The sequence below is a fragment of the Lissotriton vulgaris genome, chromosome 2_1 (assembly GCF_964263255.1).
Source record: "Lissotriton vulgaris chromosome 2_1, aLisVul1.2, whole genome shotgun sequence".
Taxonomy (NCBI): domain Eukaryota; kingdom Metazoa; phylum Chordata; class Amphibia; order Caudata; family Salamandridae; genus Lissotriton; species Lissotriton vulgaris.
In genome coordinates, this window is record NC_141687.1 from 1,294,973,333 (window position 1) to 1,295,000,762 (window position 27,430).

The window sequence follows — 27,430 nt, forward strand, 5'->3', positions numbered from 1 at the left end:
GCTAAATACATCTGGGCCCAGGTTTACTAAGCGCTTCCGTCGCCATTGCGTCACGCAAGGCGATGCAAGTCAGACTGACTAAGGGCACGCAAAGCAGTGGATCTGTGTGGCTTAATAAATCTGAACTAACGCAAAGCAGCGCACGTTGCTGGTTGCGTTACTCTGCTTTGGGAAGGCTTTCGATAGGTGGAGCGTGGATGTTCCCAAGCATCCACCCATGGTTTTTGGTGCATTCCCAGATTTAGTATAACTAGTAAAACTGGGAATGCATCAAAATGGCACTCCATCCCAACAATGGTGTAACAATGAGAAATATCTTTATTTCTCCTAGTTATTTCCTCTTTATACATGTGATGCATTCCGCAGCACACAGAGACAGAGGAAAATGGCTCTGAGTACTGTTTTTGTGCGTGCAGGTGTCGCTTCCTGTAACGCAGGCACCCTTGCATGAGTGCACAAGGGTACGCTCATTGGCACTAGGCAGCACATAGTGCGCCAGTGTAGAGAGAGAGCAGGAATTCCCCATATATTAGTGAATATGGCATATTCCTATGCCCTCCATTTAACACAGCGCAGTGCAGCAAGTCGTTTTACTGTGTTTAACCAAATCTTAGTAAATGTAGGCTCTGGGTTTTACTGAAGAATAAACCAGTTTTTAAATGTTGTCTAAACATGGTATTGAAAAGCATAGTCTACGGTTTCAGAGATACACGATTACATGGGAAAAAGAAAAAAAAAGCAACACAAAATTCCATTTTGAAATTTACTACACAAAACATCAAAGGAGAGTAACAAAAATAATCTAAAGGTTTCAGGGAAACCATCTGAAAAAGAAAACGGAATATAAGAGATGAAAAAAAGTGGACTCAGGAGGCTCCCCTTTTTAAAGGAAAAAAGGGAATATACAAAATATAAACAAATAGTGAAGGAACAAGGACAGCACATAGGGAAAACCTCGAAGGGATAAAAAAGCAGAAAAATAGAGCTAAAAAACAAAGTACAAAATAAAGAATTAAAAAACGAGAAGTTGTGAGGTATGTGCAATCACCTGTAAAATCAAATGGTTACAAACAATACTAACGTTCCTGTATATTAAAGGAAGCATAAGAACGAGCAGCCCACGTCAAATGACTGATTTCCTATTACAGCCAAATAAAGTAAGATCCTGTAATGTATATTTTAATAGGACACCAATTAATGAACATTAGAGCTTCAAATTAAATCAATTGCATAACTTTATTTAAAAAAATTCACTATGCTTCGTGGAAAGGGATAACTTTTAAACCCTAATTCATGCCTTTTGCTGTATTTGGCATCTGAAGGAGATTCTAGATAATGTTTTAAAGTACTGTGATGAGCAGGCCCGGACTGGCCGTAGCGGGCACCGGGCAATACCCCGGTGCGCCACACGGGTGGGGGCGGTTTGGGGCCCCTGGGGGCCGTTTTTAAATCGGCCCTGTAACAAAATCGGCCAAAAACCGGCCCTGGCAAAGAGCTCGGCGGCACCCACAAACCCCCGGGGGGGGGGATGGGAGCCAGCCGAGCACTTTGCCAGGGCCGGTTTTGTTTCCCAGTCCGGCCCTGGTGGTGAGCAGGGATGGGTATTTTTAGGGTATGGTTGGTGATGTCTTGATCCATGTATTTTATGTGGCCTGTGACTGCCTGTTAGAACTGGGGGTCTCTAGTTGGCAGAGGTGGGTACCACTGTCCAAATAGGGACCCTTGCTTCTAGTCAGGACAAGGAGATAACCCTCTCAGATAACCCCTGCTCGCCCTCAAGGTAGCTTGGCCTGAGCAGTCTAGGCTAACCAGAGGCAATGCGTTAAGTATTTGTACCAACACTCACAGTAACACAGTGAAAACACCACAGACTGATTCCACAACAGTTTAGGAAAATAAAGATATTTATTCTAAACTACACAAGACCAAAACGGCAAAAATCCAACATACACAGTTCAAGGATATGGTTTCAAAAGAGTTCTTCAGGTTGTAATCAAAGTTCTTTAAGTTGCGTTAAAATAATCCACAGATGCGTGAAAAGTTCACAGTTGCGTCACGTTTACTCACAGTACCTTTTAGATGCAACAAAGTTCCACAAGCAGGAAGCTGGTGCGGTGGAAACAAGCGATGCGTTACTCCTGAGACCCTGGGGAGGCGATGCGACAGCCCCGCTGCAGCAGCGGGCGTGTTGCGACGAATCCGGTCTGTATGGGGAGGAAGGCGGCTTGCGTAGATTCCGGTGCGTAGGTTCCGTGGGAAGTCTGTTCTCGCAAAGGCACGATGCGATGATCTCGTAGGGACTGCGACGATCTCCGGGGCGACGATGCGCGGTCCAGCGGTGATCCTCTCTCTCGCAGCTCCTCGATGCGATGGTTCTGCGACGGTGTTCGCAGCGACGTGATGCGGTCCGCAAGCAAGCGGTGCGGCGATCTCACCCAGCGACGACAGGCTCTGCGACGACACTCGCAGCGATGTTCGATTCTCCCGCACCGGTCTGGTGCGTTCCGCAAACGAAGGGTGCGACGGCTCCGGCAGCGATGTCAGGCGCTGCGCCGATCTCGACCTTCGTAGCGGTGGGAAACTTCTCGCACTGTCGGGGATGCGCTCCGCAAGCGAGCGATGCGACACTTTTCAGCTTCACAAGTTTCTCAGCTTAGTCTCAAGCTTCCCAGCTCAGGTTCAACTTCTAGAGGTCCCACAACTGGATCAAGCGCTCTAGGAAGGACAGAACTCTCTCAGCAGAGTTCAGGGAGACTGGGGGTGAAGTCCTTTTGTTCCTGGGACTTCGAAACAGGGAGCCAGCTCTTCTCAGGCCCTTGGAGATTCCTTACAAGACAGGGGACACAGCTCACAGCAAAGTCCTTCCCCTCTCCTTGGCAGCAAAGCAACAGCAGGTCAGTCCAGCAGAGCAACAGCAGGACAGTCTTCCTTCTTCAGAGTCAGCTTTCTCCTTGGCAGAGGTTCCTTCTTGATTTCCAGGATGATCTAATTTTCTGTTGTCAGGGGTCCTGTACTTATACCCCTAAAGTCTTTGTTCTCTCAGTGCAGGTGGGCCCTGAGCCCGGTCTGAACCAGTTCTGGGTGGATCCTGAGCACTTTGTTTTGCTGGCTGCATCTTTCCTTTCAGAGTGAGGGGCAGGGTCGTCAGCCGCCCAGCAGGAGGTGGAGCCAGCATTGTGGCAGGCAGGCACAGCCCTATTCAGCCCAGGTGCTAACTCCTCCCACCACTCAGGTAGCAATTGCTCCACTCAGCCTAGTGCTGACTCATCCAGCCTCTGGGGGAATTCCCCAGCCCCTGTCACTCACAAACCAGACAGTCAATACACAAACAGGCCCAGGCACACAGAAGGGTCAGACAAGAGAACAGCAACTTTCTAAAAGTGCTGTTCTCAAACACAGGATTTAAAAACCACCTTTCCTAAAAGATGTATTATTAAATTCTGAGTTCAGGGATACTAGATACTTATGTCCTATCTTGTTCCTATGGGAAGAAATGCTGTTAACCACTGTAGCCAGCATCCCCCATGTTAACCTAGGGAGCAAGATAGCCTTACAATAGTGAAAAACGAAAATGGCTGTAATTCACTACCAGAGCATGGTACCTGCACTAGTACATGCTCTACCTTTCACATACACTGCACCCTGCCCAGGGGGGTACCTTGGGCCTTCCATAGGGGTGACTGATGTGCACGAAAAGGGAAGGGTTAGGCCTGGTCAGCGGGGACGCGGACCAGGAGGACATGGCAGTTCTAAACCGCCCGTAGGCGCTGCAGTGGCAGGCCCGAGACACCATTTTGGAGCTACTCCTGTGGGTGGCACAATCAGTGCTGCAGGCCCACTAGTAGCACTTGTCATCACCAGCCCTGGCACACCCAGTGCACTTTACTAGGGACTTCATGGTGATACAAATATGCCAAACATGTATATCCAATCAGAATAACAATTTACATAGGGAGCACTTACACTCTGGCACTGGTCAGCAGTGGCAGAGTGTCCAAAGCATCTAAACCAGCAAAAACGAAATCCAGCACAGCATCAAAAATACAGGAGGCAGAGGTAAAAAGATGGGGGTAATCACGCCAAAGATGCCAGGTCTAACACGTGTCCCCTCCAGCTGAAAGTGGGGAGAACTACCCACCCTCTTGGGAGTTCTCTTCACTAAGGCGGAAAAACCTGGACAGACCATCAGCGTTGGCGTGTTCTGTACCAGGGCGGTGTTCCACCGTAAAGTCCATTCCCTGTAGGGAGATGGACCACCTCAACAGTTTTGGATTTTCACCCCTCATGTGCATTAACCACCTGAGGGGCCTGTGGTCGGTCTGAACACGAAAGTGAGTCCCAAACAGGTAGGGCCTCAACTTTTTCAGAGCCCAGACCACAGCAAAAGCCTCCCTTTCAATCGCACTCCACCTCTGTTCCCTGGGGAGTAGCCTCCGACTAATGAAAGCTACTGGCTGGTCTCCATTCTCCTCAGTGGCTTGTGAGAGTACTGCTCCCACACCATGCTCTGAAGCGTCCGTCTGAACTATGAACTCACTGGAAAAGTCAGGTGCCTTGAGCACCGGTGCTGTGCACATGGCAGTCTTCAGGGCCTCAAAAGCAGTTTGGCAGGCGTCAGTCCAGTCAACTCTTTTGGGCAACTTCTTGGAAGTGAGTTCTGTCAAGGGGGCGACAATGGTGCCATATCCCTTGACAAACCGTCTGTAATACCCGGTGAGTCCTAAAAAGGCTCTCACCTCTGTCTGGGTCTTGGGGGGCTCCCAAGCCAGAATGGTATCAATCTTAGCCTGTAGGGGCGCCACCTGGCCGCTCCCTACCTGGTGTCCCAAATACACCACAGATCCCTGCCCTATCTGGCACTTACTGGCCTTGATAGTGAGGCCTGCCTTCTGCAGAGCCCTCAACACTTCGCAGAGGTGTTGCAAGTGTTCTTCCCACGTGGAGCTGAACACAGCAATGTCATCCAGGTATGCGGCGCTGAATTCCTCCAGCCCGGACAGTACCTGGTTAACCAGTCTCTGGAACGTGGCAGGGGCATTCTTCAACCCAAAGGGCATGACACGGAACTGGAAGTGCCCCTCTGGCGTTGAAAATGCCGACCTCTCTTTGGCCCCGTCAGTTAAGGCAATCTGCCAGTACCCCGACGTCAAATCGAACGTACTGAGGTACTTGGCAGCTCCCAACCGATCCACGAGCTCATCAGCTCTGGGGATAGGGTGTGCGTCAGTCTTCGTGACCGCATTGAGCCCACGGTAGTCCACGCAAAACCGGAGTTCTGGCGGGCCACCGGGGGTAGCAGCTTTCTTGGGGACCAAGACCACTGGGCTAGCCCAGGGGCTGCTGGAGGGCTCAATCACCCCTAGCGCCAACATCTTGGAAACCTCTTCCTTGATGCTGGCCCTGACCTTGTCAGCTACCCTGTAAAATTTTTGCTTCACAGGCAGACTGTCTCCAGTGTCCACGTCATGGACGCACCAGTTGGTGACTCCTGGGGTCAGGGAGAACAGAGAGGAGAACTGACCCAACACTTGGCGACAGTCGCTCTGCTGTTCTGGGGTCAGGGTGGGCGAGAGGACCACACCATCCACTGACCCATCGTGCTCTTTAACTGCCAGGAGGTCAGGGAGAGGATCACTATCCTCTTCCATTCCTGCATCTGCAGCCATGAGCATGGTTACTTCAGACCTCTCAAAGTGTGGTTTGAGGCGGTTCACGTGCAAAACTCTCAGGGGCTGCCTGGGAGTCTTCAGGTTAACCAGGTAGGTTACCTCACTCTTCCTTTCTACCACCTCGTATGGCCCAGACCACTTGTCCTGGAGCGCGCAAGGCTCCACTGGCGCCATCACCCACACTTTCTGCCCAGGTTGAAATTCGACCAGAGTGGTATTCTGGTCGTACCATCTTTTCATTTCTTCCTGGCTTGCTTCCAGGTTCGCCTGAGCGAGTTTCCTGAAGCGTTGTGTCTGGTTGCGGATGGCCAGCACATAGCTGAACACATCCTGGGGGGTTTTCCCACGGGACTTTTCCCAACCCTCCTTCACCAGCGAGAGAGGTCCTCTGACAGGGTGGCCATACAGGAGTTCGAAGGGACTGAACCCTAAGGACTTCTGGGGCACCTCCCTGTAGGCAAACAAAAGGCATGGCAACAAGACGTCCCACTTACGTCTCATGGGCTCCGCTAGGCCCATAATCATACCCTTCAGGGTCCGGTTGAACCTTTCAACCAACCCATTTCCTTGAGGGTGGTAAGGAGTGGTGAACTTATAAGTTACCCCACACTCCTCCCACAGAGACTTCATGTACCTAGAGATGAAGTTGGTACCCCGGTCGGAGACCACCTCTCTGGGGAACCCCACACGGGAAAAGATCCCCATCAATGCACGGCCCACCACGGGTGCTGTGATTGTCCTGAGAGGGACTGCTTCCGGGTACCGGGTGGCATGGTCCACCAAGACCAGGATGAACCTGTTGCCTAAGGCTGTCTTGGGGTCCAGGGGCCCTACGATATCTATGCCCACCCGCTCGAAAGGGGTGCTCACCACTGGGAAGGGTTGAAGGGGGGCCTTCAACTTCATTCCAGTCTTGCCACTAGCTTGACAGGTTTGGCAAGATCTGCAAAAGGAACCGACGTGCTTCCTCATCTGGGGCCAGTGGAAGTGGGTGACAAGCCGGTTCAGGGTCTTGTCTTGCCCCAGATGTCCTGCGAGAGGCACGTCATGAGCCAGACCCATTAGGAAGTTTCTGAAGCGCTCGGGTACCACCAGCACACGGGCTGCACCGGGCTCAGCAAACTTAGGCTCGCTATAAAGTAGGTCACCTTCCCAGTAAACATAGTGATCTTTGACTGCTCCACCTGCTGCCTGATCTACAGCCTGTTGCCGCAGACCAATGAGGGAAGGGCATTCCTTCTGCTCCCTGCAGAACTCCTCCCTGGAGGGACCACCTTCTTGCTGCCAATGGGTCAGCTCAGGTAGGTCTCCCAGTTCGGCCACCTGTTCCCCTGTAGGTTCCAGGGCATCCCCCTCAGGTTCTGCTTCCTCCTGGACCGTGGGAACGGCTGGGGCTGGTTTCCCGCGCCCTCTGCCTCTTCCTCTCCTGGCAGGTCTCTGGGCCACTGTTTCAGGCTCCAGTTCTGCTGATTCACCCTTACTGGCTGCCATAGCACGCGTGGTCACGCAGATCCACGCAGGCAGACCCAACATCTCCAAGTGAGTTCGGTGTTCTATGTCTTTCCATGGAGAACTCTCCAGGTCGTTACCTAACAGACAGTCCACAGGCAAGGCATCACTGACAACTACCTCCAAAAGACCAGAGACTCCTCCCCATTCAAAGGAAACCTTCGCTATCTTGCAGAGGCGCACTGAGCTGTCAGCGGCCACTACAGGGCGGAGTACACCAGGGATGATTTGCTCGTCAGACACCCACTGACACCTCACGGATGTCACACTGGCTCCGGTGTCTCTCAGTGCTTCAACCTCCCTCCCATTGATGGTCACCTTCTGCCCATATTTCTTAGTGTTAGAGGGCAGTAAGGTTTCCGGGACCACCTCTCGGTCTCCTAGCGAGACAAGGGTCATAACTGCTAGCTCTCCCCAATCACTAGAAACCAAATCCCCACCCAAAGCTACACTAGCTAACGCTGGGGCGGGAGCACCAGTGGGTGCGGGCTTCTTCTTGGGACATTTCGGAGCAATATGGCCCACCTCGTTGCAGTGATAGCAGGTAGGGGGACCCTGGTTATTTCTCTTGTCCCGCCTACCCTTAGAGGGCCATGGCTGTTTAGGCTTGGGGGGTTGGGAATCCTTTTCCTGGGAACTACTTTGGGGCCCTTGCGAGAACTCCTTTTGGTTACCCTTGTCCCCCCCACTCTTTTGCTGGGGACCCTGCCCACCTTTGGCTGTGGTACCCACAACTCCTTTGTGGACCCTGGTACTGGACCAGCGGTCCGCCTCCTTAGCAAGCTCAATGGGGTCTGTCAGCTTGCTGTCTAAAAGATGCTGGCGCAGCTCTGGAACACAAAGACTACTCAAGTGCTCCCAACTGATTAAATGCAACAACCCCTTCAAATCAGTTACTTTACTGCCCTTCATCCAACCTTCCAGTGCACGCGAGTACCCATTCACACACTCCATCCAAGTCTCAGACTCTTTCTTCTTGGAGTTTCTAAACTGCAGTCTGTACTGCTCGGGAGTAAGGCCATACCTGAGACATAAGGCCTCCTTCATATTGGGGTAGGTCATGGCACCTGTCAACTCTAAAGGCTCTAGAGCACTCCTCCCAGACGCCTCAAAATGTTTCCACAGGCCCGCCCCCCAATACTTGTCAGGCACATCATTCATCTTCAATGCAATTTCATACGAAGTGAACCAGGCATAAATATCCTCACTCCTATGGTAATTCTGTACCAGGTCTTTGGGAATATATACTTTACCCCCATGCACTGGCTGCGCGCTGCCACCATTAGAACTGGCATCCACCTCCTTGTTTTTCAGATCCAGCTCTTTTATTCTCAATTCATGATCCAAAAGCAATTTCTTTTCCTCTAAGGCGCGGGCCTCTCTCTTGTCTTCCGCTGCCCTTTCTTTCTCCAACTCCAATTGCCTCAGTTTCATTTTCATGACTTCCAAGTCATATTCTCTTATTCTTTGATTTTCTTGTAACTCTTCTGGGGTGAGGCCCCTACCGGAGTGGTTGCTGCCAGCTCCTGAGCCTACTCTGCCCACTGGCAGATCTGTGCTTTGAAAAGCATTGTCTACATCCACATCATCTTCCTCTCGTGCCTCCCAATGGGCTCTCAAGATTCTCTGTAGCTCCTCCTTTCTGTAGGTGCTTTTTATGGGGCACTCAAACTCAAGGCAGAATTTCTTTAGTTGCTCAACTCTATATGAACACAAATCTTCAATGCAAAACTCTAATTCTGCTTCTTCTGCCCTCTCACTGGGTGCCTTCCCATTCTGAGACATGATGCTTTTCGAAGAGTTACTCAACAACAGAATTCAAAAAAAAAACTCAAAAACCAGTAGTATGCGGTGGCGTAATGGTCTGCACTCACTAGTGATGTACACCAATTACTGTGGGTCAAGTACAAATACAAGTTCAAATCCCACCGCCTGACCACCAATGTTAGAACTGGGGGTCTCTAGTTGGCAGAGGTGGGTACCACTGTCCAAATAGGGACCCTTGCTTCTAGTCAGGACAAGGAGATAACCCTCTCAGATAACCCCTGCTCGCCCTCAAGGTAGCTTGGCCTGAGCAGTCTAGGCTAACCAGAGGCAATGCGTTAAGTATTTGTACCAACACTCACAGTAACACAGTGAAAACACCACAGACTGATTCCACAACAGTTTAGGAAAATAAAGATATTTATTCTAAACTACACAAGACCAAAACGGCAAAAATCCAACATACACAGTTCAAGGATATGGTTTCAAAAGAGTTCTTCAGGTTGTAATCAAAGTTCTTTAAGTTGCGTTAAAATAATCCACAGATGCGTGAAAAGTTCACAGTTGCGTCACGTTTACTCACAGTACCTTTTAGATGCAACAAAGTTCCACAAGCAGGAAGCTGGTGCGGTGGAAACAAGCGATGCGTTACTCCTGAGACCCTGGGGAGGCGATGCGACAGCCCCGCTGCAGCAGCGGGCGTGTTGCGACGAATCCGGTCTGTATGGGGAGGAAGGCGGCTTGCGTAGATTCCGGTGCGTAGGTTCCGTGGGAAGTCTGTTCTCGCAAAGGCACGATGCGATGATCTCGTAGGGACTGCGACGATCTCCGGGGCGACGATGCGCGGTCCAGCGGTGATCCTCTCTCTCGCAGCTCCTCGATGCGATGGTTCTGCGACGGTGTTCGCAGCGACGTGATGCGGTCCGCAAGCAAGCGGTGCGGCGATCTCACCCAGCGACGACAGGCTCTGCGACGACACTCGCAGCGATGTTCGATTCTCCCGCACCGGTCTGGTGCGTTCCGCAAACGAAGGGTGCGACGGCTCCGGCAGCGATGTCAGGCGCTGCGCCGATCTCGACCTTCGTAGCGGTGGGAAACTTCTCGCACTGTCGGGGATGCGCTCCGCAAGCGAGCGATGCGACACTTTTCAGCTTCACAAGTTTCTCAGCTTAGTCTCAAGCTTCCCAGCTCAGGTTCAACTTCTAGAGGTCCCACAACTGGATCAAGCGCTCTAGGAAGGACAGAACTCTCTCAGCAGAGTTCAGGGAGACTGGGGGTGAAGTCCTTTTGTTCCTGGGACTTCGAAACAGGGAGCCAGCTCTTCTCAGGCCCTTGGAGATTCCTTACAAGACAGGGGACACAGCTCACAGCAAAGTCCTTCCCCTCTCCTTGGCAGCAAAGCAACAGCAGGTCAGTCCAGCAGAGCAACAGCAGGACAGTCTTCCTTCTTCAGAGTCAGCTTTCTCCTTGGCAGAGGTTCCTTCTTGATTTCCAGGATGATCTAATTTTCTGTTGTCAGGGGTCCTGTACTTATACCCCTAAAGTCTTTGTTCTCTCAGTGCAGGTGGGCCCTGAGCCCGGTCTGAACCAGTTCTGGGTGGATCCTGAGCACTTTGTTTTGCTGGCTGCATCTTTCCTTTCAGAGTGAGGGGCAGGGTCGTCAGCCGCCCAGCAGGAGGTGGAGCCAGCATTGTGGCAGGCAGGCACAGCCCTATTCAGCCCAGGTGCTAACTCCTCCCACCACTCAGGTAGCAATTGCTCCACTCAGCCTAGTGCTGACTCATCCAGCCTCTGGGGGAATTCCCCAGCCCCTGTCACTCACAAACCAGACAGTCAATACACAAACAGGCCCAGGCACACAGAAGGGTCAGACAAGAGAACAGCAACTTTCTAAAAGTGCTGTTCTCAAACACAGGATTTAAAAACCACCTTTCCTAAAAGATGTATTATTAAATTCTGAGTTCAGGGATACTAGATACTTATGTCCTATCTTGTTCCTATGGGAAGAAATGCTGTTAACCACTGTAGCCAGCATCCCCCATGTTAACCTAGGGAGCAAGATAGCCTTACAATAGTGAAAAACGAAAATGGCTGTAATTCACTACCAGAGCATGGTACCTGCACTAGTACATGCTCTACCTTTCACATACACTGCACCCTGCCCAGGGGGGTACCTTGGGCCTTCCATAGGGGTGACTGATGTGCACGAAAAGGGAAGGGTTAGGCCTGGTCAGCGGGGACGCGGACCAGGAGGACATGGCAGTTCTAAACCGCCCGTAGGCGCTGCAGTGGCAGGCCCGAGACACCATTTTGGAGCTACTCCTGTGGGTGGCACAATCAGTGCTGCAGGCCCACTAGTAGCACTTGTCATCACCAGCCCTGGCACACCCAGTGCACTTTACTAGGGACTTCATGGTGATACAAATATGCCAAACATGTATATCCAATCAGAATAACAATTTACATAGGGAGCACTTACACTCTGGCACTGGTCAGCAGTGGCAGAGTGTCCAAAGCATCTAAACCAGCAAAAACGAAATCCAGCACAGCATCAAAAATACAGGAGGCAGAGGTAAAAAGATGGGGGTAATCACGCCAAAGATGCCAGGTCTAACACTGCCCCATCACACTTATCCCCACAACCTACTCTGCAAAACACCTATTGCTGATAACAAGCCATTTCTTGTGCTGTACCGTAGTGGCTCTCGGGCAGCTCTATTTACCCTTGATGAGGCACTGATGGCCATATGTACAAAGCATTTTTGCCATTGCAAACGGCCCAATTCGCAAAATTGGACCTTTTGCAGCAGGAAAAATGCTTTTCCAAATGTACAAACACCCAAACTGCGATTTTCCAGAATGCCAGTTTGGATATAGAAATCGCTATTTGGAAGGAGAGTGTTTAGGGCATCGCCTCAAGATAGCAGTTTCCAGTGTTATGTATCAAGGTTTTGCAAACTAAATGCGGTCGCAAAACCTTGATATTTTACCATCAACTCAAAGTTGGTGGTAATGCATTCACAAATTGGAAAGGGTCCCCATGGGACCACTTTCCCCTTGTGCATATTGGGAAACAATTTTTTAAGCACAGTCAGTGGTCCCCTAAAACCACTGCCTGCTCTTCAAAAAATAAAAACAAAACATTTCATGTTTTAGCGTTTTAAGGCCTCCCGTTTTCCTTTGAGAAACAGGGGTTCCATTTCAACAAAATAATAAACCTTTATTCGAAGGCAATCACAGACATGGTGGTCTGCTGACCTCAATAGGTCACCATCCCTGTAATGGCAGGCATTCCTTATGGGTCGCAAACTGTGACCTACCTCATTAATATTCATGAGATAGGTCAAATTGGGGACACACTAGGAATTGCATGGATGAAACCAAAAGTTTCATACATAAGGAATAGCGATTTCGAAATAGCGATTCAGATAAAATTGCTATTTGGAAATCGCTGTTCCTAGTCTTTGTACATCTGGCCCTGAATCACTTGTGTATGGCTAGAATGCTACTCCATGAGATGCTTACAATGATGGAGACTTAAAGAAGTTATAAAGATTCATCTGGTTATCACACAGCTGCAGAAGATAAATGCTAGCAACCCGCTGAGTTTGCTACAACCAAATTTTGATTTGGAAAAATTGGTTGCTTCAAATATAAGAATTGACGGATTGTTACTGGATATGTACCAGCTCTCACCTAGCTGTCATCTTGGTTTTGGGGCAGTCTGCCACGCATTTTTGCTCTGCACTCAGACGGATATGTCACAGCCGTAATACAATTTGGTAAATAATATAAAATGCAATATACCAGGAGGTGGTTATGTAATTGATTCAAGCAGTAAGTCATGTAGGTGATTGTGTAGTAGGTCATGTAGAGGCCATACAAGCACCGAGGCAATTGGTCATGTGAGTACTCGCAAAAGTTCTTGCAAGAGTCATGCTTTATGCATAACACAAACAATAATTCACATGTTACCTACAGGGCTGGTTCATGGAAAACATTGTAACTATCTTATGGTAATAACATACTTTATTTTATGTATCTGTGGGTCTCTTTTGCTGGCATTTACCAACAACACCTTCTGTTTTTTGAGGATGTAATGATTTTAGGGCAGCCCTTGCATGCGCAACGAATATTCTAGACAGTACAGAGTCAAGGCAGTATCGTTCCTTGGCCTATACTGAGGGACTGGATAGCGCACAGTCATCAGGGGAAGAGAACTGTACCACTGGGACACAGCAAAAATGTTATTCTTCATAGTATGTAGTGATAGCGTAGCCATCAATTATAGATAAGTCCTGTTCGCCAAAAATTGTAATTTTTAGGTGAAGCGCATTGGCTGCATTCTTTTGAAAACTCACAATAAAGTATAAGAACTATCTCTACAACGAAGATCTAAGAGCATTCATTCAATGTCAAATATCTATCGTTGAATGTGTTTTCTGTTAAGTTTTCGTATTGCCTCTCTATATTTTTAGTACTAAAAGTATCTAATGTATGGACAACAGACAGCTGACGATTGAGGTACGCAACAACTTCTTTTATATCTATTGTGGTGACTATATCAGGCAGTGCAGCTTCAAACTCCCTGACTGCTTTCTTTTCTGTTATAGTGCACAGTCATGGCCACCTCAATTGGCTTCATCTAGGAAAGACCCAGGTCTTCGCAATCCTCCTAAATTCCAGGGATTTGTCAGTGCTTCTTATTCTTGCCGAAAGCTTGTTCCAGAGCTTAGCGACTTGATGGAGGAAGTAGTTACATTTTATTGTAATGTGGGAGAATTCGTTGTGTTGCCCTTCAGGATCACAGTGGTCTCATCTGAGAATATTTTTGAGCTTTACTTTCATAAAGGCTGCTAATGACTTTATGTGTAATTCAGATGATCTGGAAAGCAGATCTTCTGGCAATAGGAATCCTATTGGGAGCGTATGAGGATTGGGAGATAGGGTCCCAAAGAACTACATGTAGCTGTTTTCTCTGAGCTGCAACTTGAATTATTTGCAGCATTCTTAACTGATAGCGAAAATGTATGGTACAACACAGTTGCGTAATCCAGACAGAATCCAGGATTGCTATAAACATCGAACAATTCTTATAGCACGCAATTTGAAACAAGGTGCCTCCATAAACCAAACTCTAATCAAAAATCATATACATCTGCAAATTAACAACTTTGGGGGACCAGATCGAATTATTCAGACTGCACATAAATATTAGACGAAATTAATGAATTCTGTACTGCATGATACCTTATACAGCTCTACTAAACAAGGCGGATGCCAGAGCCAACTTAGAAGATATTTTTAAAATAGACACTGATTTAGCATGTAGAGTGTTAAGTGCAAAATTGAAAGTCCATGTGTAAGATAATTGCAAATTACATACCATGCAAGCATGTCGATTTCTATGAAACCATAGAATGAAGGGTATATCAGATGCCACTTTTCCAGGAATAATAACTATTCAAGCAATAAATGGTCCCTAAACCTTCAAATATTAGGTCCTGCCCTTACATCAGCCAGACAAGTGTATGTCCAGTCAACACCCCCACTGGATTGCACTAGTGGCGGAGTGATAGAGTCTACTCATATTGTTGTGGGCTCTATCAAGATTTAGTTAACAATATGCACTTTTTAACTTTGCAAAGTTCTAAACCACTGGAGATATTGGATTTAAAGTAGAAGGGGACTGTGCACCTCTTTCCCTAGGCTGTGGGCAATAGGTGTTTACGGGGCAATATCGGTCATATCTACATCATTTAAAAAGGCTGGGTGATCTGATTTACATGAGGGTGTTATGTCATGAAACTCCCAAAAAAAACATTCAGCCATTCATGCCTCCAAAAAACGAATGTGTTCTGACTGCACCAATTCCATATTTCTATTGAAGGTAAACTATGAGTGAAAATATAAGATGTGTCATTTAAACCACAACAATTTACAGTGTGTTCTTCATTACAAGGTTCTGCGAGAGGTAGGCTCCAACTTGAAAGTTAAAAAATTAGCACCTGTGAAGTTCCCTGGGAAATGTCTGCCATTCCTTACATTTTCGAATGATGCCTTACCAGTCACACATATATTTTATATTCGGAGAACGTTATCTCCTGCAATGAAAAACGTAGTTTTCATAGCTCATTACAAAGAATGGGGCTTTCATCAGTTAGCACTCTCTATGTAATCAGTGGATGTTCGTCATCAAGCTCCAAAGGCACTTATGTATTGTCTGCAGTAAAATCCCTAATATGGTCAACTTCAGTCATCACTCCAACTAGTTCCATTCTAGTGTGTCCTTCACATTAACCAATATTCTGAATCGTGATACTGTTGAGAGTGGAATAAACTATGTCAAGAGAGTATGTTGTACACGAAATCTAAAATTGAATATCCTCCCTCCCTCCATAAGGTAATCTTTTATTCCGAAACATCCCAGACACCATGTTGTTTGAAAAAAAGCTGCATTACTTAAATTGTAATTTCAATATATTTGCACGCAAATAAGAAACATGTTATAATAGAAAACCTGTTGTCCTAGAACGTTTAACATGAAAGTTAGTTACACATGCTGTTGAGTCAAGGTTGTGAGCTAACTTGTTTGAAAAGTAATTACTTTGCTTTAACAAAGCACTGATGATAGACCCAACATTTGTTACCCACTTGAAACTTAGTAACTCATAAATGTGAAAATTAGCAAGGATACCTGCAATGTCATTTTATTTATTGTATGTCACTTATTTTATGACAAATCTCATATTGTGAAAATTCCCATTGTTATACCACGAATATTCCCAATAAAATCAATGTCCATAATGTATAACATAAATATCTGTAAACAGATGTCTTCATAAATGACCAAGTACATAGGCAACCTACACCCAGAACCTCAACTTGCTCATGGAATGTTGATACCTCCGGATTATCACTTGTATATCTTTTCTACTTTAGTTGTATACACTAAAAAATGACCCACATCAACTCTAATTCGATTGGAATATTAAATTATGTTTACAGAGAGCAGACAACCTTTTCAAATTACTTTGATAATGACAATACTTTACTAAATACGCGTCGTGATTGGATCATTCATCTCAATTGTCGAAGTGACATCATCCGACATTAACATTTATGTGGGCTTTGGGTTGATGAATAACATGTCGACCAACTCTTATTATTGTTTTTCCCAACCTTGGAAATTATACTTACACTACACATCTCTTTGCCCATTTCATCATTGCCCGTGGCTTCACGCTTGTGCTGAAGAAAGTCATAATGTGGCATATGTTTGTCATCCTCAGTGTATTGAACATACACATTCTGCTGGCAGAAATCCATAATCGACATGGGATTTCCAATAAAGGATGTTCTCACATTAGTCACTTGATCAGCTAAAGAAGACCGAAAATACTATATTATTTGATGTACAAAGGTGTGTGAGCAAATGCTAACTTAATATCATTCTTACTGTGGAACATGCATTTAAAAATTAATTTGTTTTACTATGACCCACTTCTGTGGCACAACTTCAAATTCAGATAAACTACTACATAGAATAGCATATCATTAGGAGGAAAAATATGAATGAATTTGTGAACTAACAAGGAGCTGCTTGAGAAAATTTAACCTGTTGCAGATCATTTGAAATTCTGCCAGTTTCTTGTGATTTCATTGACAAAATATTAATAATAAAAATGAATAGATTGCTTAACATGCTACCAGTGAGTAAAAATTAGACACAGCACAGGTGCATTAAACAATTTTGAACCACTGAAATTGTATGTGAAAACATGTGTTGCAGGTTGGGGAAAATCCTATTGTACCATCAAAGAACTGAAGCTGTCTCCTAATTTAGGAACTTCAAAACTGTGAATGCACACACAAACTCTTTGCATTGTTAATGTGCATACTGTATTATGAAAAGGTGGATATGAAGCCTGAAAAATATATAATAAAATTATATTTCCTTACATTTCCACAAATGACATATTGGCACTAGAAGACACATGTAACTACTTTTTCTTATTGAATTTTAATATTGAATATAGATGCAAATATATCAGAACAGACGGGCAGTCTACCAATAATCTAGTGGCATTTACTGTCTCAAAATCCAAAAGGGTGTTACCAAGGCTACATTATTTATCACATTTCTTCTTTCTTTCAGAAAATATTACTGATCGATTTAACTCAGACATGATAGTCATAAACAGTGAAACATAAAGCAAATATAAAGATAGCAAAAGCAGACTGATACTCTTTTGCTGAAACTAATTTGTAAAGCTTGTATTAATCGTCCATAAAAATAAGACTTTATATTTCACCAGTCTATGGGGTTGGAAAACCAACAATGTGAAAGAGACCGACATTGATTAGTCCATTGACTATAATGCCATCTTGTTCAGCTATACATTTCCACTTCAAGCACTCTTTCCTCCATTAACCTCAATGTTAATGATATAAATCAGCACATACCATACAAGTGGCAGATGACGCACTATATAAATGACAAATAACAAAAAATAACTATCACCCTCAATTGGAAGCTTATACATAGGAGCAGAATCCGAATCTTACTGGTCATCTTCTGAGCAACAGTAAATTGATCAGTATACAACCACAGTTGAAGATCATCACAAAATAGAGACACAAACTTCATAGATTGTTCCTTTCTAATAATGCATGGGCCTAGAGACAAATGAACTTTCATTAGGATATCTACAGTTGTCTGAAACCTATTATTACAAATATTCAATAGGATCCCAAGTCACCCAAAAAGTCAGTGATTTGTTCCTATCGGGTTACTCTTCCACTTGGAGCAAATTTCCAACTTATGTTTGGAATGCCCATAGAATTACCAGTGTTACTCCTGAAAAGCAGTGATTATCGCAGCTTCAACAAAGTGCCAGATCAACTAAATATGTGCATTTTTCCTTGCCAGTGAGTTCCACTATTTTTTTAAGGAAAGAGACTAAAATATTTAACCCCTTCCCCTGAACTCCCACCAACTCTTGAGGTGTTCCCTGGGCACACTTGGTCATGATCTATTAACAAATGCCTGACCACGGTGTTACCCCCAGAAAACTTTGAAGGTTAACAGTAAACCAGGAATCTAAGGGCACAACATAACATACATAAAAGTAATTAATTCAAGTACGAGCACTACTTAATGCTCTGAAATTAAAATAGGACCAGCAAGTCGCATGCCTCCTGCTTAAATAATTAACACGCATTCCAAAGACAGACCTGGAGGAAAAGTTCAAATTAAAAATCTATAAAGCAAGCAGCGAGCGGTAAACAAAAGAATAAAAATTAACTGCTCAATAGAAAATCAAGAAAGACATAACCATGATTAAAGAGCGCAGTCTTCTGCTGCCAGCAAAGATGATGAGCACAATAAATTTCAAGCGTGAACATTCGCAGTTACCGTGTTTGTTGTTCTTTATGTTTAACAGCTTTCCCCCTCCGGTTCCATAATCATTGGCTTCATACTCGAGCTCTCTTTCAGTGTCGCTGCTGCCGCTGTCTGTGTAGGGGCCTACTCGCAGTCTGCTGTCCTGCACAAGTAACAGTAAAGCCGCTAGATTACTTAGATGGAACATGGCTAGGCAGTGGGTTTCAAAATATCACACTGTTGAGCTCTGTGAACTGAAGACATTTACGCACATGACAAATGGTGGGACAAAGATGAAAAAGGCAGGGCCATCGGCATTGTGCAATTTTGCTACCACTGGTTTTTCCGCATAATTATGGATTTGTCACATAATCCATCATCTGCTGCATTATCTGCAGGTCCTAGCAAAAACAGAGCAAACTTTTTAAAAACTTTTATATAGTGTGAACTCGACCGGAGGCTAGAGAGCGCTTTACATGAGCAACATTTTGTTACAGAAGGACACATTCATTTTTTTAGGCACGGGGAGATTAAGTGATTTACCCAGAACCATAGGATGTTGAACATCCCTGCCAAAACTCGAACCCGGTCCCCCAGCTTTGAGGTCAACCGCTCCAGCTGTTAGGCCACATCCTCCCCCCATTACTGACAACAAAGCAAACGGTCTTGCCACGCAGTTGGAGGCCCTTTGCAAATGTTGACTGGTCCCATTTTTTGTAGCTCATTGGGTATTTGCTTGTTAAACTGATACTAATGATTTAAAACCTTTGCCAAGGCAGTGTTAACCTGTGTAATAATGGCAAAATAAGTAAGTAATGAAACACAAATTGTGACACATTAAGCCACATGGTTTGGCTTGTCATGCCACATCATTTAGACAAGCCTGACACACAGTAGCAGTCGGTGGTGGGAGTGCTGCCGGGCAGTGATGTGGGGCGGGGGAGGGGCAAGGTGGGAGGGTAGTAAACTATGAAATATGGCCAAATGCAGGTAAGTAAACATATAAAAAAATAAAACGACTTTCGTTGCGCTCACTGCATCGAATTTGGCGATGTAGTGCGTGCACCGAAATTAATTTTATTTATTTATATGTTTACTTACCTGCATTTGGCCGTATTCCATAGTTTACTACCCCCCACCCTGCCCCTACCCCCCACCCCACGTCACTGCCTGGCAGCACTCCCACCACCGACAGCTACTGTTGACACATAATTCTGTCCTTCCCTCCTGCAGAATTCCAGTGGCCCTGGAATATGGCTACCGACTTTCCATTTCCATTCATTAATACAGATAGGAACATATCCATTTCGCTTTGTGTACTTATTGTTAAATATGGAAAAAAAACCAAAAAAAAAGATCTTTTTAGGGGTGATTTTCAATGCTGTGAATCATGTAAACACCAGTGCAGACAGACATGCAGGAGAGTTTTAAAAGGATTCCAACTGAAGCTTGAAACGTGCTGAGGTTTGTATTATGATGCTTATATTTTCATATGAGTGTACTAATGTGTGATATACGACTGCGTATAGCATTAAAACTCTCTTGGCATCCAATTACCAGTGTACATCCATCAGTTTGATACCTACTTGAAGCTTTGTTTTTTCACAAAACGCTAAATAAATATGATAAAGCACATAAAAAGAAAAATATTAAATATGAATACATTCTAGAGGAAATGTGAAAATAAAACAAAAAAACATAAAACTGAAGGCCAGAAATGTGGACTACGCAAGTTAGGTATGTTCTTGCTTGGTGCCTGAAATCTTCTTCCTACATTCCCCCAAATCTCTCCCAAGTTGCAAGTTTTGAAATCCAGGTGCCAGGTTTTAGTAAATATGATTTGGAGAAAATATTGCTCCTTGTTGGGTACCATTGCTTCAAAGTAAGACAGAACGATTGCCAAGAATCAGTCTTGAACTAAGGAAATCTGGAATGATTTTGCAGATCTCTTTGTAACATGATAATTTCACGAATCAACTTTGTCTGGAATTCCACGAGTGGTTTCTAGATACTAGTCTTTGTGAGAAAAAAATGTGGTTCACTTACTAGGGACTTTATCATTTGAAGAATGATAGCAAGGAGTTACACATTTCTTTTACTTTCACATTCCAAACCAATCAATGCACAATTCTAAGATACGATGAACTTTAAAAAGAAAATTGAAGCTTTTTGTAGGTAGTGCTTTCTTTAACCTTGCATCATAGTCAATTGCTAGTAAATGTGCTCACATCTTTAAGAAAGTGGTCCATAAGAGACTCTTTGGACACATCGTTCTACACCATACCCAAAAATCTTCCATGAGTGGCCCACAAAACAAAAGAACAAAATGTATGAAAAGGGAACAGTTCTTTGTAAGGAATTGAACATTTGTTAAACTATAAACATGGCCTTGTAACTGATCTGAAGGAGAGGGCAAAATAAGATTGTAGTCATTACACGAGGCATGGAAATGGGCAGACCTATTGGTCAATGGGCTCTTTATTTACTGTTACATTCCCCACTTAACTGGACCACATCATCTTGTTACTGGGCAGCTCAATTCTGAGTTGGTCAGAATTTTGATGTGGTAAAACCTCTTTAGAAAATATTGATACTGAGGAATGCCTTTGCCCGGTTCAATTGTACCAACCTTTTCCAAGGTTTCCCACTCAGAATGAGGGTTAACTTGCAACTTTGACATTTGTGCGTCTAATTACAGCAGACTATACCCTCGTTGTGGCTAGTTTTTGCCACGCAAAAATCAACATATATTTCCTCATAGAATCTGCATGAAGAAACTGCATGGATGTGTAGTAATTTAACATATGCAAAAGAACAATTGATGGACAGAATGCTGGACATTGCAAGTATTAACCCCCAGTCACAAGGATCTGGGTTAAATCCATCATTCTTTTGCTCAGCACACCACCCCAGTTTGGACCCAGCCAAATGCAGATCAGTCCTGACCCTGTTCCTGGTGGGAACAGTCCAGCCCGAAATACCAAACCAGGTTCTCCCTGGACCGGAAACAAGCATCCTGGGACCCGTTTCAGGGCACCAACCTTCATCAGCCTGGCAACCTTGAATCCAGTGATGTAGTGAACACAGGACCCACGTCTGGGCATACCTTTCCCACTTAGGCCGACCTGTAATTCTGACTGTAGTTTAACACAAACACCTGTTTGCGCCAATATACGAATTAGTGAGCCCCTTGGAAAAAGTACCTGAGAGTTTCAACCTCATAAAAATTTGCCCCACATAGTTAAAAAAAATATAGTCACAAACATCAGTCACTTTGCAAACATGCTAAAACATGACTGGTTTGAGAAGTAATTGGACTTCTTGTGTTTTATTACTCTCTTAGTTTGGCTAATACATCCTGTGATTAGCAGAGGAGTGTAATGCAAGCCTCTGTAGCCCAAGTGGCACAGGGGTTCCTCAACCCTTCTGGGGGCCACTATTCGGCCCAAGGCCAATGAACAGCTGAGAGTTATGGGGCATATTCTGTAGGGAGGGGGCCCATCATTTTGCGTTACGTCACTGAATTAGCCCAAAATGGGGTGAGTATATCCCGTGGGTGTTAAAGTTATCTGAAAGTTAAATGTCTACAGCTCAAAAGTTTCAAGTGGCAATTCTTTTAGGGTTTGAAATACTGCTGAAATTTTGCGTGGAAATTGCCTTAGGCACTTCTTGTTGAATATGCAGATATACATTGCTTGTGCTTCCTCCTTGGTTGTGGTGTTAAATTTAAAAAAAACAAGCAAACAAACAACAATTGGAGATGGTCTAAGGAGTGAGTAAATCCGAAGGGAATGTACCTTCTTATCTCCTACGTGACAAAAAAGGCACAAGGCAAAAAAATCCCTGCTCAACACCTCAAAACTCCAGTCAGAATTTTTTATTACCGAGAAATGTTTCCACTTATATAATTCATATTTACCTATTATTAAGAAGAATTTGAAGATGAGACTGGTCCAGTTGGCCAGACCCCCTTCAAGAAGGCCCCTCCTGCTTCTCAGGAAAATGTTTAAGCCACTTTTCTGTCTGAGGACTTGGGTCCTCAATAGGGAAAGGATATTGCAGGAATACTGTTAGTGGTTATCGTTAATCCTTAGGTGCTCTACAATGTTCTGTACCTGCGTTTGTGCGGCTTTTAAACTGTTCCAGTCAGGATGATCCAATGAGACTTCAGAAGACTTTTCACTGTGTTCTGAACATGAAGAAATTATTGGGGTGAGCTGGGATTTGGCTAGCCTTTCGGGCATGAACATTCCTATTTATAAAAGAAAGACATTTGTGAAATAAGACAATTAAAAGACCTTAACAAGAAATTCAGTTCAGTATATTTTTATCCAAATTCTTTGTATGTATTACAATAAAAAAAAATACAATAAAATTTACAAAGCTTCTTTTAGTTTGCACATAATTCCAGCAATTCTCTGTCCTACAGGGCTAGCTACCAACAGAGGCCTTTAATGAGATCAAGAACAAACGTAAATCCCCCATATATTTCTGTCAAACCAGTTATACCACAGCTTGAATATACTGAAAAGACAATTGACAACCTAGAATTTCCAGGACATGGTATGAGTGCAGAATCGGCAGCTGCGGCTGCAGGTGGTGGACAACGACACTTATTTTTGGGGACGCTCACTTATTGGTACCATCAGCATAAGGGCTAGAGGGTGATAAAGAAATAGGAAAAAGGAAGAAATACGGAGGAAAAGAAAGATAAAAAACAATATGGAAAAACGCCAGAAAGATAGACATTCAGAGATAGAAAGTGTGGGGTGGTGGAAAAAAGGCTTGAGTTGGAATGAAAACGAAACAGTGTTGGTATTTGGCAACCCAAGCAAGTTGGCAGGGCCAGCTGCGGGTTCCTAAGAAAACATTTGGGCCCCTGCACATATTTTAGCTACAAGAAAAGCACTGCATGGTATTGAGTATAACTCAGAGCAATTAATATCTGTGGGCCATAATATCACCAACATCTACAGAGCAAGGTATTTGCTCCCTATTGATGAACACTTTCATCAGCATGCCAAGAGAGTTGTTCGGAAATACTAAATTATATGTTTCTAGGCATTGGTTTCTTGTTACAGTTTTGAAAAGTTTTCTTGGGGTATTGGGACAGATTTACACATATTTCGAATTCCGACAGAATTCTAGGTGTACAAGTGTGGTGCAGATCTGCCAACTTATACATTTATTTTACTGTATGAGGAGGGTGGGAGGTATAGGTGGGGGTGGGGGTTATGCCTCTCACCAATCCCACCCCCTTTAAAAAGAACATTTTAAAAAAAGCGACAAAGGGTTGCTGGGAATGTGGCTTCGGCTCCTCAGAGCTTCAAAAGACGAGCTGGAAAGGCACTTAGTGCAGTGGTTCCCAGTTCGGGTTCTCTTCCAACGTGCTCTTTGGCTCCTCACTAGGTTTCCCTGAGTCCACCTGCAGGGAATCAAAATTGCGTGACACACGGTGACACCTTGTGGGATGCGACAATCCCAGCTTTCCTTGAGGACCCACAAGCAGTCGCGGATGAGTGCCATTTTACATGGTGCAAATGTAACCATGTGTAAATGCTTAAAAGTGTTTTTTCTTTTTGTCCCAACCTGTTTTCCCCAGTGGAAAATAACCTTGATCCACAGTTTTTTGGGGGGCGCGCCCTCCCAATTCCTACCCTGGAAAGGAATTTTCTCGTGCCCCCAAGGAACACATATTTCACTGTATCTAGAGAGTGACTGCACCTTGGCAAAATGCCCCTGAAAACCCACAAATTTATGTTTGTCAGTGGTCAACAAATTTCTGCTGCATTACCACACAATACTGCAAAACAAATGAATTTTAGACTGACATAGTGTACCGGCTGTGACGCACTTGTCTCCAATATATATCACACAGGGATTTGCACCTTTATCACCGTGCTGAACACCGAGCTGTACATAACGCATCCAAATAAATGTGCATAAACGGCATGAAAATAATAACTCTGTCATTTGATAGGTTCTTGTTGAATCTTAAGTGCACAAAAAACTGTCTTGCTTCGAGCAATGGCGCCTCCCGTCTCCGGGCGAGTGACGTGCCGAGGACAGTTACGACCATTCGCTGAAGGAATGAGCCGACCTCGCTCACCTCCGGGAGCCTGCTACTCCGTTTCCATCTCTTCACGGCAATTTAATTAAGATTCGCACCTTCAAATGCCGCAGCAATGAATATTAGCATTAAAATCAGAACCATCTCACGGGCGCGCCACTTCTTATGGCGCAATCCAGCCTCAGCGGTCTCCATTCAATTTGTTATAATGACAGTGTTTAATCATGGAGTCTGGTCTACCGCGCGCCTCGGAATCGAGGTCACACATGTGGCTGTTCAAGCATGCAGCATATAATCTATAACTAAGATTTCTTTTGTGAGTCCCTCTTGGCTACGCCATTAATTACCGATACATTTATTGCATAAAAGGTGCAGTTATTTTGGCCACTTAACATTTAAACTGATCTACAGTAGGAAGTTTGTAACTGTGGCAAAACTCGGATGCAACACCGTAACAAAAATAAGTAAAAAAAAATAAAAAATACAAGAGCTACTAAAAGCATCTGTGAATGAACAACAGTAACTTGTTTTTACATAGCGCTTCATACGCTTTTGTGCTTTTTCTAAGCACTGTAAACAACGGATGTGCTGTTATCCCATGTAATGACACTTCGGTCTCCAACCACGGAGGGATGGAGGGGTGAATCAGCCTTTGCAAGATATTCAACTCACGACTTACAGATCACAGCATATTTCAGTGGTGAGCATTTAACACAATGAGTCAACCTGCCAACATGTCTAATCTCGTTAAGGTGTTTTTAAAATCGCTCTGGCCATGTTACATGATTGAAAGTGTTGCACTACACAAACGGCCACATGCATCAAAGTTAGCATTTGTGATTTCTTAATTGCGAAAATTAAGGAATCACAATTAAGAAATCGCAAATTGCTATGCATACAAAAAAAATCGCATTTTTTTTTGCGATTTCTAAAAATTCCTTAATTGCGATTCACAATTTGTGAATCGCAATTAAGGAATCCCTTTCCATTGATTCATATGGGCCAAGAGGCCCATAGGAATGAATGGGAAGGCATTCACAAATTGCGATTTGCATTTTGCGAATCGCAATTTGTGAATGCATTTTCAAGGGTGCAGAAGGGGGTCCAAAGGACCCCCCCTGCACCCCTGAAATTGAACTTTAAGTGCAAGTTTCACACACACATGTCCCAAGGACATGTGTGTGTGTAACATGAAACTTTCAAAAAATTCATTTTTGTGCATTTTTTAAAGTTTTCGCAAATTAGCAGGAAGGTCAACTTCATGCTAATTTACTCCTTCCTATTTGCGAATTCGCAAATTAAAAATGTTCATGCATTGCATTTAAGAAATCTCAAATTGCGATTTCTTAAATGCAATCGCAATTTTAGAAATCGCAACATGGTTGCGATTCCTAAAATTGCGAAAAGCATGATGCATCCCAAATTTGAGAATTGCATTCGCAAACGGCCGAAAATTGCGATTCGCACCGTTTGCGAATGCAATTCTCAATGATGCATGTGGGCAAAAGTCCATACAATTACTTAATCATCGTTTCCTAGTCAGTTTACTAAATGCGTTCACTCTATTATTTCAATTATTATTTCTATCGAATCTGCCCTGCATGAAAGCTGATCATAACTTCACAGTGTCAAACAAAAAATAATATTATCCTCTGGGCTAAGTCACAATCCCTGTGATACAAAATATATGGCAGAAAACAGGACAACGTTAAAGTGAAAATCAATTCATGTATTTGCAATATTGTTGTGATTATTGGAAAACTTTTAGTGGATGTCTACTTAACATTTTAGGGAGGTGAATGCTTTTTACACTTGAAGCTAAATGTTCTGAGCAAAAGTCATTTAATTATATTGAGCATGGCATAAAACTGTACGTGCCTTGCCTAAGATCAAAATAAATTCAATTATTCGGCACAAGCATATAATTGAATATACGTTACTTATGGGGCAGTCAATGTCCAGCAGCAGAAGTCTTTCTAAGCATGAGACTGAAATCATAGGCTCAACTTGGGAGTCTGACAAAAAAATCTTAATGGAATAAATGAACTTTACAAATTCCTTATTCAAGGGTATACTAATCAGTTACACGATCTATGTCCTTCATATCGACCATCTGCTATTTTGACACTACAATTTATACCATACTGAACTTCCTAAAACAAAGTTAGTAAAATGTATGTAATTTAAATGAACTTTGGAGGATGAATACTTTCCTGCTGATGTCCCTGGTTTGACCCAATGTCAAAGGGTTATTTTATGTTATATAAAGGTGCACCTGATGTGCATTTCACTCATCAAAAATAATTCCTATTAAGTGAAGCCTAAATATTAAGTGAAGCCTAAACTGTGATGTTAGACCCATATACAACTGCTGGAAATATCAATGGCTTCACTGTTTTTTTCCCGAATTTGATGTGGTCCCTGATCCATCGCTTTCGGTTGGGCCCTTTGATTGGGGAATCAAAAAATCCACACACACACATTTGCAATGCAAAGACTTAAGAAGGACATTTTTTAACAAGAAGCAACAGTGAAGAGCATGAAGGAAATTCAAGAGTGAGAATTTTGCACCACATCTGAGTCATCAGAAGAAGGAGGCTCCTGACCTCAAGCTTGGTGAACGACACATACTGTTTTAACCTCTTCTGCAGTTGCTTTGGGAAGCCAATGCACAGATGGCAATATGTGCAAAATATAATGTTGGTGGTGTTGTTTTACAACAAAGGCATGGTACAGCATTTTGAATTTACTGGGGATTTTCCGACACGAAGACCCAAACAAAAACTGTCAGGATATCTTGTTGCTAAAGGACAGTAGAGTGTTTCTGGGGACGGACACTCATCGAAAACCATTCTGCTTATCATTGTCAGAAAAAAGCAGGAGATATTATTCACAACTGACACTAAGATTGCCCAGTTCTAGAAGCCTTCAATGTGTCAATGCTAACCCTGAAGCTGGAAGTGTCCACTTTGAGGACAGCTTAGTTCCATGTTCAGAATTCAGCTAATGTCAGAAGGCCAAAACATGCTGTAG

General features: G+C 44.2%; 1 protein-coding gene across 2 annotated transcripts in view; it reads right to left on the reverse strand.

Annotated features, from left to right (window-relative positions):
* The window catches only part of NCKAP5 (NCK associated protein 5), a 749,742-nt gene that overhangs the window by 44,261 nt on the left and 678,051 nt on the right, over window positions 1–27,430 (reverse strand). For both annotated transcript variants that reach the window (XM_086957062.1, XM_086957063.1), the window contains exons 15-17: window positions 22,443–22,579; window positions 18,361–18,490; window positions 16,143–16,324 (exon numbers count right to left, since the gene is read on the reverse strand). In XM_086957062.1, the coding sequence (XP_086813188.1) occupies window positions 16,143–16,324; window positions 18,361–18,490; window positions 22,443–22,579 (449 nt within the window). The remainder of the gene's footprint in view (window positions 1–16,142; window positions 16,325–18,360; window positions 18,491–22,442; window positions 22,580–27,430) is intronic.